We start from the raw sequence: 14,581 nt of genomic DNA, 5'->3' as shown, positions 1-14,581 counted from the left end.
TTCTGGCGTGGAGCCCCGCGCCAGCGGGGAGTCTGCTTCTCCCTCTCCCTTTCCCACCGCCTCTCTCCCCAGCTGTGGGCGCGCGCTCTCTCTCTCAAATAAATAAATAAAATCTTAAGAGAAAAGAAAAGAAAACCTCTTTTCCTTTTCCTACTTTGAAACTTTGAAGTTTTAAGGTGATATAGACAGCTTAGTTTTTAACATCCTGGTTTGTGATAAGCATAGGAAAAAAAATTCTCAGTCATTTGTGCAGTTAGCCCAACTGTTGGCTATCTGCCCAGTCTTGAAAACATAATTTTCAGCAATATAACCCTTATATGTGGCTCACTCATTATTACATCGATTTGGTTTTACTATTGGTCTAATTATGTCCTTTGAAACATAAAAGAGTATGTGACTAAGTCAGGAGATGGATTCTTGTCCCAGCTTTGTCAATAATTTGCTGTGTGACTTGGCAAGTCCCTTAACCTTAGTTTTCTCTACTGGGTTAACAATTATCAAGATAGAATCATAGAACGTTAGAATTGGCAGAGACTTCAGAATTGATAGAGTACAATTCCTTTATTTCATGGAGGGGTTGAGTGATTTACCCAGCTTTCTAGAACAAGCGCTCAGTCTCCCGCATCTCAGACCAGGGCTCTTTTTACTACATCAGGCTTTCTTTCAGTGTCATTCCAAGAAATAAACAAAAAAACCCCGAAAAGTGAAAGCACTAAACAAATATATGGCTTTTTAAGAAAAGCCAGATAACAATGTTAACCATTAGCCTGCACCGTAGCCCGCAAGCTTGTCTGAAAATGAACCCCGTCTAACTTAAAGATAAAATTCAGAAGTTCTAAAACTATGTAGAGAAGGTCGAAAAGTAAAAGGTAAGGTAAAAAAATCAGCTTGGAGAACACCCATAAAGGGAAAACAAAACTCCAAGAAGAGTAAATTCTTTTATCATTTCTTTCTGGTCTTTTCCTAACTTGGGCAAGGTGAAATCAGGGAAGAGGAGATTGCCTGTTTTTACACATTTCTGAAGGAATCGTGTGCAATATGTGTTCGTGAAATAGAATTATTTGCCTCAACTATACTACACATTACATCAGTCATCTAATTTAGCGCCATTCCCTCTCCGGCCACTACCCAAAACAACGCGCTGAAATCTTCGAACACCGCAGTCAATGCAAAAACTCCAAGTCCCGAAACGCTCGACGGCCAGTCTTCACCGCCTCCTCACAAGAGCAGGCTTTTTCGTCCTGGGAGTTGTAGTCATTTAGAGCCTTGATTTCCGGGATGTGGGGAAGGACGCACGTCCTGGGAACTACATTTCCCAGGAAGCCGTGCGCGCCCTTCTCCGCCCTCGCCGGCGTAGGACTCCACCCCCTCCCTCTCCTCTCTCCCTGGACTGCACTGCTCACGCCTTCCTGGTAGTCTGAGCTGGGAGAAGTTCACTCCGATCAGCTGATCCCAACTGACAACAGGAGAGGAGGAAGCCCGGGAGGCAGAGAAGGAGGAGGGGGGGCGAGATGGAGATGAGGATGGATCCACCGGTGCCCTGAGGAACAGCCCCCGCCCCCGCAGGCGCCCTGCGGTCCCCCGACGCCGCCTCACCGCGGCCGAGCTGCTCCGTGGTGGGATCCCCGGGCCGCCGCGGGCGGGGAGGGAAGGGCACGGCCCAGCGCCGGGCGAGCTATAGTCCTGGAGCTCCGGCTGCCTCCGGGGGGGGGGGGGGGGGGGGGGTGCGGCGGGGGGGGGGGGGGGGTGGTATAAACAATGGATTCGGCTCTAGCCTCTGCTAGCGTGGGGGCGGATTTTGGGGGACCTTCTTTGTTTAGACTCTGCTCGTGCCCCTCGGGTTGTGGTGGTGTTGCCCGGGAGAAAGGAAGGGTGAGGAACCCCCGGCTGGAGAGAGGTGTCGAGGTGGGGGCCCGAGTGGGCAGGTTGTTTGCTTGGCCGGTCGGGCGGTGAGGTGTTCTTTTGAAGGTTGATTTTATATTTTTCTAAATTGTGGCAAATTCCGATTTTTGTTTCCGTTGTGGGAGCTGCTTGGGCATGGCTGAGGTTAGGGTGTAAATAAGGTCTTCTAGTCACTCCCTTGCCTTCCTTGTTTGTCTAAAAATAAGATTGATAGATTGATTACTAGAGGGAGGACTTTACATTTCGTTGGGGTATTAGAATGGAGGTCAAGGCTAAGAGGGGTTAAGAATGTAATTGTAGAAGTGACAAAAGCCTCTTTCCTGCCCCAGTTATCTTTTTTTCCCTTTTTTCTTTTTGAAGTTATTTTTAAGTTAGTTTTTGAGTGACAGAGAGAAAAATTATTTGTTATAACTCACTGCAGGCCTGGCTTTGCAGTGGGCCTTAGAGGAGGAATTCTGTCTCCTGTTGCTCCCTTTTTTTGCAATTAGAGAAGGGACAAAAGGAAGTACAGTAATTGTTTTTTATTGTTTTTAAACATGACATGGTGACTTTTGTTTCCAGGCTTAAGGTCCTTCATAGACATTTGTCTAGAGTTGAAACAACCTAACTAGATCTGCCAAAGGCTTTGATGGAGCTGAAGTCTACATTATTATCATTTCTTTAGATTTTTACAGGTCTCTTTATTCACCTCATAAGTGTGTGCTGCAGGTTAGGGGAGTGCAGAGGGTTGTCCCTCCAAGGACTGTTTGCTTAATGATTTTGATTCTGAATTATTATAATAACTGGATGAACAGAGAATTTCAGTCTGTGAAATGAAGAGACAAAGTCTCTGAAATGCCTTGGGCCTAGAGATAGTGGCTGTTTTCAAAGGGAGGAGCCTTGCCCATGGTTTTGAGAAGAAAATTCTAGGATCAGAAGTAGCCTGTGTAAGTTTTATAGCAAGAATGAGATTTCTCTCAGGAGTTCTGGCCTCTTATTTAACCACAATCTTTTTTTTTTTTTTTTTTAGGTGACTTCTGTTTTTAAATTAGTGAAATCCTTTTCCTTCCTCTATTGTAGGTATCCCCTGAAATATTGACTTGAGGTTGGATTATATTGCAGAGCTTCTGACCACTCTCTTTCACTACCAAACCCTTGTGGCTGAGGCCCAACTGATGAGCCCACCTCAGTGAACCTATCGGATCTCTCTCAGATAGCCATAAGAGACCCTTTCAAGTTAACTTTGACCACAACTTTGCTTGCACTTTATGGAGGATAAAACCATCAAACCAAATCAACGTTGCTGCTGACACAGGAATCTTGGAGGCAGAAAATTAAAAATTCCAACATTTGTGAGTGTGAAGAATTCTGATAGGACACCGAAGGTTTGTTTTTGTTTTTGTTTTTTTTTTAAGGTGTTCAGAATCCAGTGAAAGTTCTCTGCAGTCCTCAGACTCCAAAGCCTTTGTCTTCACTCCTGGGGAAAGCCCAGGGACCGGTCTATGGTGGGTGATTTCCTTGCCAATCTGAGTATGAGTGCTCAGACGTCCCCAGCAGAGAAGGGCCTGAATCCGGGGCTGATGTGCCAGGAAAGTTACGCCTGCAGCGGGACTGACGAAGCGGTCTTTGAGTGTGATGAGTGCTGCAGTCTGCAGTGTCTCCGCTGCGAGGAGGAGCTCCATCGGCAGGAGCGCCTGAGAAACCACGAGCGGATAAGGCTCAAACCTGGCCACGTCCCTTACTGCGACCCCTGCAAGGGCACCAATGGGCATTCGCCGGGTATTAGGCAGAGGGCAGCCGTGAGGTGCCAGACCTGTAAAATCAACTTGTGCTTGGAGTGCCAGAAGAGGACTCATTCCGGGGGTAACAAAAGGAGACACCCTGTTACTGTGTACCATGTCACTAAGGTCCAGGGGCTACTGGAGGAAGAAGAGCTGGATGAGGAGACCAGGAGGAAGAAGATGACTGAGAAGGTCGTGAGTTTCCTCCTAGTAGATGAAAATGAAGAAATTCAGGTGAGCCTGTGGGTGAAGTGCGAGTCCTGTGGTCGTGCAGCAGATCTGTTGTTGGAAGGTAGCTCTCAAAAGGAAAAGTCCAAGAAGAGCTCACCTTTTGATCGTTAAAGGGCGAGACCCCTGAAAGCTTAAGTTGGGTGGAGTCAGAGTTCGTCCCTTAACTGGTTGTGTGACCTCGGGCTGAATTACTTTATCTCCCTGAGCCTTGGTTTTGTCATCTATAAATTGGAGACAGTGCCTACTTCTTCAGGTGGTTGAGGGGATGAAATGGCCCCATGTGTGTAAAGCCTTTTGCACAACAAGTGCTCAGAACATGGTAGCTGTTGTTGTTATCGTGTTACGGGGGTTATTGTGAGGGAGATCCGACTTAGATCAGCTTTCTGAGTGAGCGCGCTTGGCAAGTTGATAAATGGGACAGATGAGGGGCTGTGTGTGCAGGGTAGGAGACACCGTGGGTCCTCTAGGAGTGCCAGGCAGCAAGTCATAAACCTGCTAGCTCAATTTAGAGAGGGGGGTGGTCTTTAAAAAGTGGCTTTTGATAAGGAGAGTATGCTGCCAGATGGCCTCTTCTTTTCCTGTACACGCTGATAGGAAAAGCCAGTGAGGGCACCTGCCATTACAGAAGGACTGGAGAATATTTGATTGGATTCTGAGTTGGGGCAAGGGTAGGGTGTGATGGGAGCAAGCTGGGGAGATCGTGGCGTGTGACAGTTGGGGGTGACTACGGAAGGGGTGGTATAACGTTTATACTTTCCAGGGAAAGTAGTGTAATGTCCATGCTTTTGAGTGAAGACTGCTTGAGTTCCGTGCTTGCTTCTCCACTCGCCGTGTAACCGTGGAGAGTGATTCGAGCTTTGTGCCTCAGTCTCACTTGTACTTCCCAGTAGTAATTGAGAAGATTCTGAGAGAGAGTAAGGAATGGAAATGGAAGGGCCCTTATCAAAGGGCCTGGCGCATAGTGTCCGGTACCAGCTCCTTGTTTCTCAGTGTCATGGGGTATTTGTGGCAAATTGACTGGGTACTTTTCAGCAGTGATGACTCCTCAAGTCTCCAGGTTGGGGGAGAACCTTTGTAAGTTGCTGTTTGACACTCTCCAGTTGCCCACTAAGAATTTTTCAGCTCTGTCTTTTTCCTCCTTGGTAAGGTTATAGAAATGCATTACATCATGATTCCATTGTCAGCTAAATACTTTGCTAACACAGACTTCTTTATTGGCTGAGAGAGACTAATGGAGTTATGGAAGAGTGACCCAGATCCCAGTCTGCCTCCCTTGTTAGCAGTAATGTCTTCATTATGGTTATGCTCTAATTGGGTGACTGTGGACTAAATATTTTATAAATGGAACACTTGGACTTGGATGATTCTTGTTGGTTTTGCCACCAATTCAGCCTATGGAAAGTCATATTTTGGATTGCTGTCACTTTTGTAAAGCAAGAGGAAGATTTGGAATGAACCAGTAATCCTCATGGATGTTGTGTTGGCACCAAAAAGTATTTTTTGAGGGGAGGAGGATGTGTATTTTTTTCTTTTTGTGCCATTGATACATGTTCCTTAGTGTAGAGCATTAGGAAAATATATGGAAGTGTAGTGAAGAAGACAAATCCAACTACCCAGAGATGATATTTGTTCATCTTTTTTCTTGCAGTGTATAATAATGTATGTAATTGGGTTGTTTGTAAAGATTCCTCCTGCTTTGCTTTCTTTCTTAAACACTGACCACTTCCCACGAAGTAACAATTTCTTAAGCTTAAGCAGCACTGGTTGGGACTAATGGATTAGACATAGAATTTATTCTTTTTAGGTGGTGATTTGTTCTCTCAGAGTCACAGTGGAAAAATACTTTGAGAGAATGTCTGGTTCTGTTTTCTAATGTGAATGTCCAAAACAATTAGATGATTGTCTAATCTGAATCTAGATTATAAATTCAGCCAGCATGTGAACTCCTGGAGAGCAGGACCGGGTCTTAGGCCCTGTGTCATGTACAATGGTAGGTAGATACATTGTCAGCGCATAAATACCTGTTGATAGGTCGGTGATGTCACATTTCAACTTCAGTTTTTAAAAAATGGGTATCATGGACATACCTAGTTAAAACCTAAAATAACATAAAAAGGCATATGATCGCAAGAGTTTCCCTCCTACTCCATCCCCTTAGTCTCCTCCTTTAGAACAATCATCACGAGCAACGAACTATATGCCCTTTTAGAGTTTTTTGACATGTATTTATTAACATATGTATGTATCCTTTTTATTTTTATTTATTTATTATTTTTTAAAGATTTTATTTATTTATTTGACAGAGAGAGAGAGAGAGAGCGAGAGAGGGAACACAAGCAGGGGGAGTGGGAGAGGGAGAAGCAGGCTTCCCGCTGAGCAGGAAGCCCGACGTGGGACTCGATCCCAGGACCCTGGGATCATGACCTGAGCCGAAGGCAGACGCTTAACAACTGAGCCACCCAGGCACCCTATCCTTTTTATTTTTAAACAAAAATGAAATCTAATATGCTTACTGTTCTGTCCCTGAGCTTTTTTTCACTAAAGGGATACATCTTATTGCTATATCAGTACATCTTATCAGTACATTGAGGTCTACCTCATTATTTAAAGGCTGTCTACTATTTTGTTGAATGGGTTTTCTGTAATTTGAGCCTGTTAGTGGATACTTGAGTAGTTAAAAACAAGGATATATTGACTATCCTGTGAATCTATTTAGAAGTGGAATCTCTTTGTCAAATGATATGTGCATTTTATTTTATATATTTTATTTTTTTAAAGATTTTATTTATTTATTATAGAGAGAGAGCATGCATGTGCATGAGCGGGGGGGGGGGGGGGCAGAAGGAGAGGGAGAAGCAGACTCTCTACTGAGCAGGGAGCCCGACCATGTGGGGCTTGATCCCAGGACCTGGAGATCATGACCTGAGCCCTAGGCAGATGCTTAACCGACTGAGCCTCCCAGGCACCCCTAATATGTGTATTTTAAATTTATAGATACTACCAAATTTCTGAACCTCATTTTCTTAGCCTCTGAAGTACTTTGGTGAGTCCCCTAGGTTCTCATCTTGACTCACAATAGCTAAAATTTAAAAAGCTCTTACTATGGTTGTTAGGAACTGTTAGGAACTGTTCTTAGGACTTGTATGAGCTCATTTAATCCTGATGATAACTGTGTATTAGTTTCTTATTGCTGTGGTAGCAAATTCCCAACATTTAATGGCTTAAAACAACACAAATTTGTTTTCTTACAGTTTGGAGGTCAGAAGTCTGGAAATGGGTCTGTATGTCTGCGTTTCTTGTGGGACTCCAGGGGAGTGTTTCTTTCCTTTTCTAGCTTCAGGAGGCCACCTACATTCTTTGGCTTGTGGCCCCATTGTCTAGCTTCAAAGACAGCAATGTAACATCCTCCAATCCCTCTTTCTGTGTCTCCGCTTCTGTTGTCATATGTCCTTCTTGGCCCTCTTGCCTCCCTTTTACAAGGACACTTTGATTAGGTTGGACCCACTTGGATAATCTAGCACTGTGTCCTCCTCTCAAGGTGTTTAATGCAGTCACATCTGTAAAGTTCCTTTTGCTACATAAAATGAGCTATTCACAGCTCTTGGGGATTAGGTCGTGGTGAGTAGGGGGTGCAGTTTCAGCCTACCACACCTCATGAAGTAAGTTGGAGTCAGTTTGGGCTGCTGTGTATGATAGAATACCATATGCCATTAAATTATATACCGTTTAGTAGCATATAAACAACAGAAGCTTATATCTTGCAGTTCTGGAGGCTGGGAAGTCCAAGATCAAGGTGCTAGCAGATTCGGTGTCTGGTGATGACTGACTTCCTAATTCATAGACAGCCATCTTCTCTTCTCCCTCTGTCCTCAGATGGTGGAAGGGAGTTCCAGAATCTTTTTTTATAAGGGCACTAATCTTATTAATGAAGACCTCCCTTCATGACCTGATCACCTCCCAAAAACCCCACCTCCTAATACGGTCACATTAGGGGTTAGATTTCAACATGAATTTTGGGGGAACACAAACATTTCATTTATAGCATTGTGTTTTATAGGTGAGGACATTGAAGCACAGAGATGAAGTAACTTGCCAGGATCAAGTTACAGTAAGTGGCAGAAGATTTGAACAGAAGTATCGGGCTTTAAAATCCTTGCTGTAACTATGACACTCCAGTTGCCTCTGACCAAGTCTGTTAAGCTTTCTGATTAAGCTTTTTATGGCCAGTACCATCAGCTCATCAATTCCTCAGGGCTGCTTGCTGTGAGGAGCAAAGAAAGCACAGCTCTATAAAATGCAAGACAGGGTTTTTGAAGAACTGTTTACTCACAATAGTAAAGATTCTGTGGGTTAGGCCCCATCTTCATTTTTCTTTTTATGTTTCTAGGCATTTGTGGGTTTTGACTATTTTCAGTTTTGTCCATAGGAATTATTTTAGAAGCTCGTAGGCTGTAACATATGTGTGGTTTTCTCAAATTCTTTGGCCTAGTGTCTCCTAAGATTTGTTGCTTATGGTTTAAGTGTTATTCAGTTTCTTTTGGGAAACCTGAAAGTTCCTTTTAGAAACAAAAAAGTTCCTTTTAGAAGTGTGAATTTTATCATTACCTTATTATTTGAGTGTGTACTATAGTGCTAAATTTGAGGAGAGACTGGCTTTTGGTCTCAGAAGCAAGAATTCATTTGTGGCTCTTAAATGGACACATTTGGTCTATTAGCCAAAAGCATTCATTAATTGATCACAAGTATTGAGCATATACTGTGTGCCAGGCACTTTCTAGGTTCCAGGGATACATGGCTAATAAGACTTGGTTCGTGGCATCATAGACTTACCATTCAAGCAGGGAAAGCAGAGTTCACATGTGTAAAACGCATAAAAAGGGGTCAGGTGTAGTATAAAGCAAGAATGACCTGGAAGCTACTTGTGCAGGATGATCAGGGAAGGTTTTATTGTAGAAATGACTTTTAAGCAAAGACCTGATGGATACTACCACCTGGCGATATAGACCTCCAGGCAGAGGGCAATGGGAACAAGTAGAAGGTGGATGGGATGTTCGGGGTATAGGAAGAATGCCAGTATGGTTGGAGAGAGCTGGCAGAGAGTGGTAAGGGCAGAAGCACAGAGGTAAATGGGTTCCAGATCATGTGGGGCCTTGCAAGCCATAGAAAAAAGCTTGGCTTTTAAGTGTAGTGGGAAGCACCAGACTGCTTTATGGTAGTAAGTCACATGATCTGACAGAAGTTTTCAAGAAATGGCTTCAGTGTAAAGACTAGATTGAGGTGACTGGCGGGGGTGGGGCAAGAAGAAAAGCAGGGAGACCACTTAGGAGGCCATTGTAGAAGATAAGGTGAGAGGTGCCTTCGATTTGGTGTTACCGTTGACATTGGGGAGATGGAAGGACACTGATGAGAGCTTCGGGGTTGGTGAACACGTGGCCATTGTGGGGAGAGGTGTGCCTGGAGAGGGCATGGAAGCTCCTCACCCTTTCCCCATACCTCTCCCTACACATCTCTGCATCTGGCTGTTGATTTGTATCCTTTATCATATCCTTTAATAAACTGGTAAGTATTTAAAAAAAAAAAAAGGAAAGACTGATGAATTTGGGACAAAATTTGGGTGTAAAACAGGAATGCTGTTGCAGAGTGGAGGGTGAGGAATGAGAGAACTTTCAGTGGTGACTTGACTCCTTGGCATTTCGTTTGTGCAGATCTCACCGGCTTAATACCCTATATCTTCTTGGTTTGATAAAACTAAAAGTCTTTAAGAACCTGATTCGTACAATAAAGAGTTAAATCAATCTCATTTGGTATTATCTAACACAGTGGTTCTCAACCAGGAGTGATTTTGCTCTCCCAGAGGGCATTTGGCAATGTTGAGAGACATCTTTGGTTGTCACAACTGGGGGATGTGCTACTGGCTAATGGGTAGAGGCCAGGGTGTTGGTAAATATGTTACAACACATAGGGCAGCCCCCCACAAAAAGAATGATCTGGTACAAAATGTCAGTTGTGCTGTGATTGAGAAATTGATTTAACGGATGAAGGTTTGGTCTAATAGGAGATCTGTATTATGGTGACATGGCAAACATACCAGGGACAAAAAGTTTAAGCTATGCACCAGTTTTTCCTCCCTCTCTTGGTTCTGTTTGCTCCCCACAAGTAATGTAGCTGAAATCAGTATTCTCTTTTGGCATACTTGGGAACCTCTCCAGTGAAATGGTTACTTTCTTCTGTGTTGTATTCATTGATTTTTGTAGGCCTCAGTGGAACTGTGCTAGGAAAACCAGAGGACTTGCAGGTCCATTATTTAGAGTCCATAGTGAGTAAACAATCCACACTGATAAGTCATACATAAGCTCTTGAACTTAGAGACAACACCCTTAGCAAATAACTCAAAGGTTAGAAGAATAAAGTTCTGACAATTGGATTTCTTAGTGGAGGAAGAGGATAGTATTTTCCTATTTGTTGTGTCTTGTGAGGGATTCAGACATCCTGTCTTATCTGAATGTTTACTGGTCAGAGAAAAAAAGTGAACAATTGTCTTTTTTTTGTTCGTATGCATATCTTTAAACCCCATATAAGTTTTTCTTTTTTTCATAACCACCCCATTCTCTTCTTTGTCCCTTTTCTACAAACTTCCTTTGGCTGTCTTCTTTCTGAGAAAGTAGAGCAGCAAACTGACGAGAAATTTCACCTGTTTCCCTTTCAGGGTCACTGACCCCTGACTAGGACATTAGGAGAGCCTAGGAGCTTCTCATGCCAAAGACTCCTCAAGGGAAGTCCCCTCACGCTGAACGTGCAAGGTGATAAGGAAGCCCAGTGACCCAGGAACAGTCAATGAGACGCTAAGCAAGTGTCCACTGGGGCAGGCCTTCCTTGACTCAGAGATCTACAGTCTTGGGCCACTCGGAAATGGGAGGCCAAAGTGAGCCTTCTTCATTCCTTCTTCAGCACAGTGGTGGACTTTCTCTCACTGAGACCGTTCCTTTAAGAAGACCCATCACGTTGCTTGGCTGCTTCACTTGTTTACAGTCCCAGAATAGTGTGGCTCAAAATACTGGGACTTGGCTTTTTTTTTTTTTTAATTGGTTAAAGGAGACATTATTCTTGTGAGATTCTGGAATGGAAACCAGCAGAGCATGTTTTCATACTGTATGGGAACCCTTGACCACAAACTGGCTCTGCTGGTCTGCCCCATTTTTGTGCCCCTTCTTTCTTGGACTTAATCTGCTAGTGACCCCTCTGGCCTTGTCATCTGCTTCCTGGTCTAGGGTACCTTGTTGGGGCTTGGTCTTACAGACAGGCTGGCGGAAACCCTTGAGGACTTAATTCTGGCCAACAGGTCATAAGCCAGGGGAATCAATGTAAATCGTGGAACTTCCCCATTTTTGCTCTGTACATGGCCAAACCATTACAGTGTAAGGACTAGTTTTGGTGCTGTGGCTGGTTAGCCTTTGGCAAGTTCTGGTCAGTATGTGGATATATGTGCTGCAGTATTAATTCTTGGGTGCTGTATAAGAAAATATAACAAAAAAACCATAGATCTGCTTAGGGGCTGTCAAAATCATAAGCAATAATTGGCTGAGTAGCAGAGGCTCCCTCCCCCATCACTGTTTTTTGCTTCTAGAAACCCAAGGAAAAGCCCCTTTTGCTTGGTAATAGTCGGGGGAAGGCACTGGATGGAATTACTGGGAAATGCAGGGTTGAGGATGACTCAGGCAAACAGAAGGAGGAAAGGGCCCCTATTATGTGCTTCCGGTTTCTGCTCAGCATCTTCTGAGCTTTCTCAGCCTTGGGCTCATTCAGTTCTAACAGGGTCCTGGCATTTAACTTGGGAGGCTATTTTTTTTAGTACAGGGCTTTTTAAAATTTGACCCATATAAGCCATCAAAACCACTGTGAGTCAGCTTTTCAGGGAACCTGTCTTTAACTCTTTCAGGTTACCTCCTGTTTGTGTGATTCTCTTTCTTCCTGTTCTGTTACTTCCTTGAAGTGATTGATTTTTCTGGAATTGGGCAAATATTTGGCTTTTTGAGCCAGGGTTAATAGAATAGGCAGATTTCTTATTAAGTTGACCTTATATGTTTTTCCTGTGGAGGCATCTCCTGCGTGTAGCATCCTTGAGTTTATCCTGGAGATTGCGTAGCACGGAAGCGCTTCTGACAGCTGGTTAAACTTTCTGGGGGGGCGGCGCTTTGGGAGGAGCTCCCATGAGACTATTTCTGAGGTTAGAACTGCTAAATGTATTGGTGAAGAAGGGAAAGAAAACAAGGACATAGGGGGCCACCTGGGTGGCTCAGTCGATTGAGCTCCTGACTTTGGCTCAGGTTATGATCTCAGGGTTCTGGGATCGAGCCCCCCATCGGACTCCCCGCTTAGGGAGTCTGCTTGTCTCTCTCCCTCTCGCTCTGCCCCTCCCCTCACTCGTGCTCTCTCTCTCTCTCAGATAAATAAATAAAATCTTTACAAAAAACAAAAACAAAAAAACCCCACAAGGATATAGAAAGTTCAAGGCAAGAAGAATTGGAAGGACATATGGGAAGGGATACAGAGGGACTTTTGGAGGCAGGAGAGCATGGATGTTTCCTGGGAGGCTGTTTTGTTCATTTTCCCATTTTTCCAGTGGCTTTTGGCCAGCAGTTAAGAGACTCTTTGACTGGTTCGTGTGGTCAGTTTGGTGGTGACTGGAGTTCTTGGGCAGAGATGTAGGTATACCAGCCATATAAAGCACCTGACCTCTGGCTTGACCTCACTGGAGGATGATTCTACTTTCTGGTAGCTTCTGGAATTTTTTTTCTGCTTCCCAATTTCCTTCTATTTGAGACTGAATTATTGCTGTCTTTCCCAGGGAATTTGACTCTAGATGTTAGAATGCTTGAAAAGAACTGACAGCCTGGTTCCTGCACGTAGTCACAGACATCCTAAATTCAAGTTAAGAGACAGCATGATCCTGAGCAATTCAGCAGTCCTAGAGTATTCTAGAAATTCCTCTGCTTTCTAGCCCAATCCTTTCTGCCTGGTGAGTGTCATCCAAATGGCTAAACTTGTTTTCCATAATCTCTCATAACCTTTTCTTTCAAAGTGCTCAATTCAGTTTATCTGTATCACTCAGCAGCAGTCATAAACATTTATTGAACGTCAATTATGTGCCTTATTAGTTTGAGTAATCTCTATGGTAAATGTTTTAAAATGAAAATTCAGAGGTAAGTGAGCCTGGGGGGTCGGGGGAGGAGATGGCAGAGGCTTCACTCTCAGGAAAGCTTAACTCTCTTTTGTACTTGTCTGTGAGTAGAGGCTGTTTGAGGATCCCATAATTCTTTTTGTACACCCTCTCTGGTCCTGCTTGGTGACCATGGTTTAGTTTGAGGTCATAGGTCATAGGTGACCGCATAGGCACTGTTGCTTTTTCCCCTCATCTTTCTCTCAAGTCAGTTTTGTTAATTAGATCTAGACTGTGACTGATGGACAGATGGACAGATGGACAGCCTGCTTGCCTGTCTTTTTCTGTCTTCTCTGTCTTCTTTCTTTCCTACCCTGTCTCCTCCCTCTCTCCCTGCCCTCCCTTTCCTTGTTCTTCCTTCTCTTTCCCCTTCTCCTCCCTTGCCTTTCCTTCCTTCTTCCCTTCCCACATCATTCTCTCCCACTGTCCTTTCCTTCTTCCTCCCTCTACTTCCCCCTACCCCCTTCATGAATTAAGAAGTTAAATCTGCCAGTGCCAGGGGAGAAAAGTTTCTTTCTAGAACTAAATAGAAATGATTTTAGGTTTATGTTCTGTTTTGGGTTGTTTATGATATTTCTCTTCCATTTTCATTACCACAGAAAATTGCATTCGCTACATTGTTTTTATTTTTATTTTTTATTTTTTTATTTTTTAAGATTTTATTTATTTATCAGAGAGAGAGAGACAGAGGCAGGCAGAGGGAGAAGCAGGCTCCTTGCTCAGCAAGGAGCCCGGTGTGGGACTCGATCCCAGGACCCTGGGATCATGACCTGAGCCGAAGGCAGATGCTTAACCGACTGAGCCACCCAGGCATCCCCATTACATTGTTTTTAAAAGGATTGACCTAAAAAGTTTTTAGCTTCATAGTGCAGCCTTCCTTGGGCACCATATTTAAAAGAGCAGCCCCTGCCCTGGCCTTGTATTTCTAGTCTTCTCTCCTGATTTTTTCACACTACTTACCACCATTTGACATAACATGTACTTTTATCTATCTATTTATCTATCTATCTATTTTTAAGATTTATTTATTTTAGAGAGAGAGAGAGTGCCAGCGTGCACGGGAGCGGGAGGAGGGGCATAGGGAGAGGGGGAGAGAGAGAATCTCAAGCAGACTCCCTGCTGAACATGGAGCCCGATGTGGGACTCGATCTCATGACCCTGAGATCATGACCCGAGCTGAAACCTTGAGCCAGATGCCTAGCTGACTGAGCCACTTGGGTGCCCCTCATATGTACTTTTAAAAATCAGCTTTGTTGTGATATAGTTTCTATGTGATATAATATATGCATTTTAAGTGTATGGTTCTGTGCGTTTTGATAAATGTATATCCACATGTATAAAAACCACCACAATCAAGATACAGAACATTTCCATCCCCCAGAAAGGTTCCTCAGCAGTCACTGATCTGTTTTCTATCACTATAGATTTGGTTTTCCTAGAGTTTCATATAAATAGAATCATGCAGTACTGT

At 43.8% G+C, this 14,581-nt stretch overlaps 1 protein-coding gene across 2 annotated transcripts in view; it reads left to right on the top strand.

The window, feature by feature from the left end:
- The first annotated feature begins 1,380 nt into the window (after positions 1 to 1,380).
- ZFYVE1 (zinc finger FYVE-type containing 1) overlaps positions 1,381 to 14,581 on the top strand; it is a 56,289-nt gene continuing 43,088 nt past the window's right edge. Inside the window, exons 1-2 of one of the 2 annotated variants that reach the window (XM_032405505.1) lie at positions 1,381 to 1,616; positions 2,962 to 3,896. In XM_032405505.1, the coding sequence (XP_032261396.1) occupies positions 3,384 to 3,896 (513 nt within the window). In that variant the 5' untranslated portion in view covers positions 1,381 to 1,616; positions 2,962 to 3,383. Of the gene's footprint in view, positions 1,617 to 2,911; positions 3,897 to 14,581 lie in introns of both variants that reach the window. The other variant, XM_032405506.1, reaches the window with a different exon arrangement.

This window comes from Phoca vitulina, unplaced genomic scaffold (assembly GCF_004348235.1).
Source record: "Phoca vitulina isolate PV1807 unplaced genomic scaffold, GSC_HSeal_1.0 scaffold7, whole genome shotgun sequence".
In the NCBI taxonomy this organism is placed as follows: domain Eukaryota; kingdom Metazoa; phylum Chordata; class Mammalia; order Carnivora; family Phocidae; genus Phoca; species Phoca vitulina.
The sequence above is the reverse complement of the archived record's forward strand: the minus strand, read 5'-3'. Positions and strand labels throughout refer to the sequence as shown.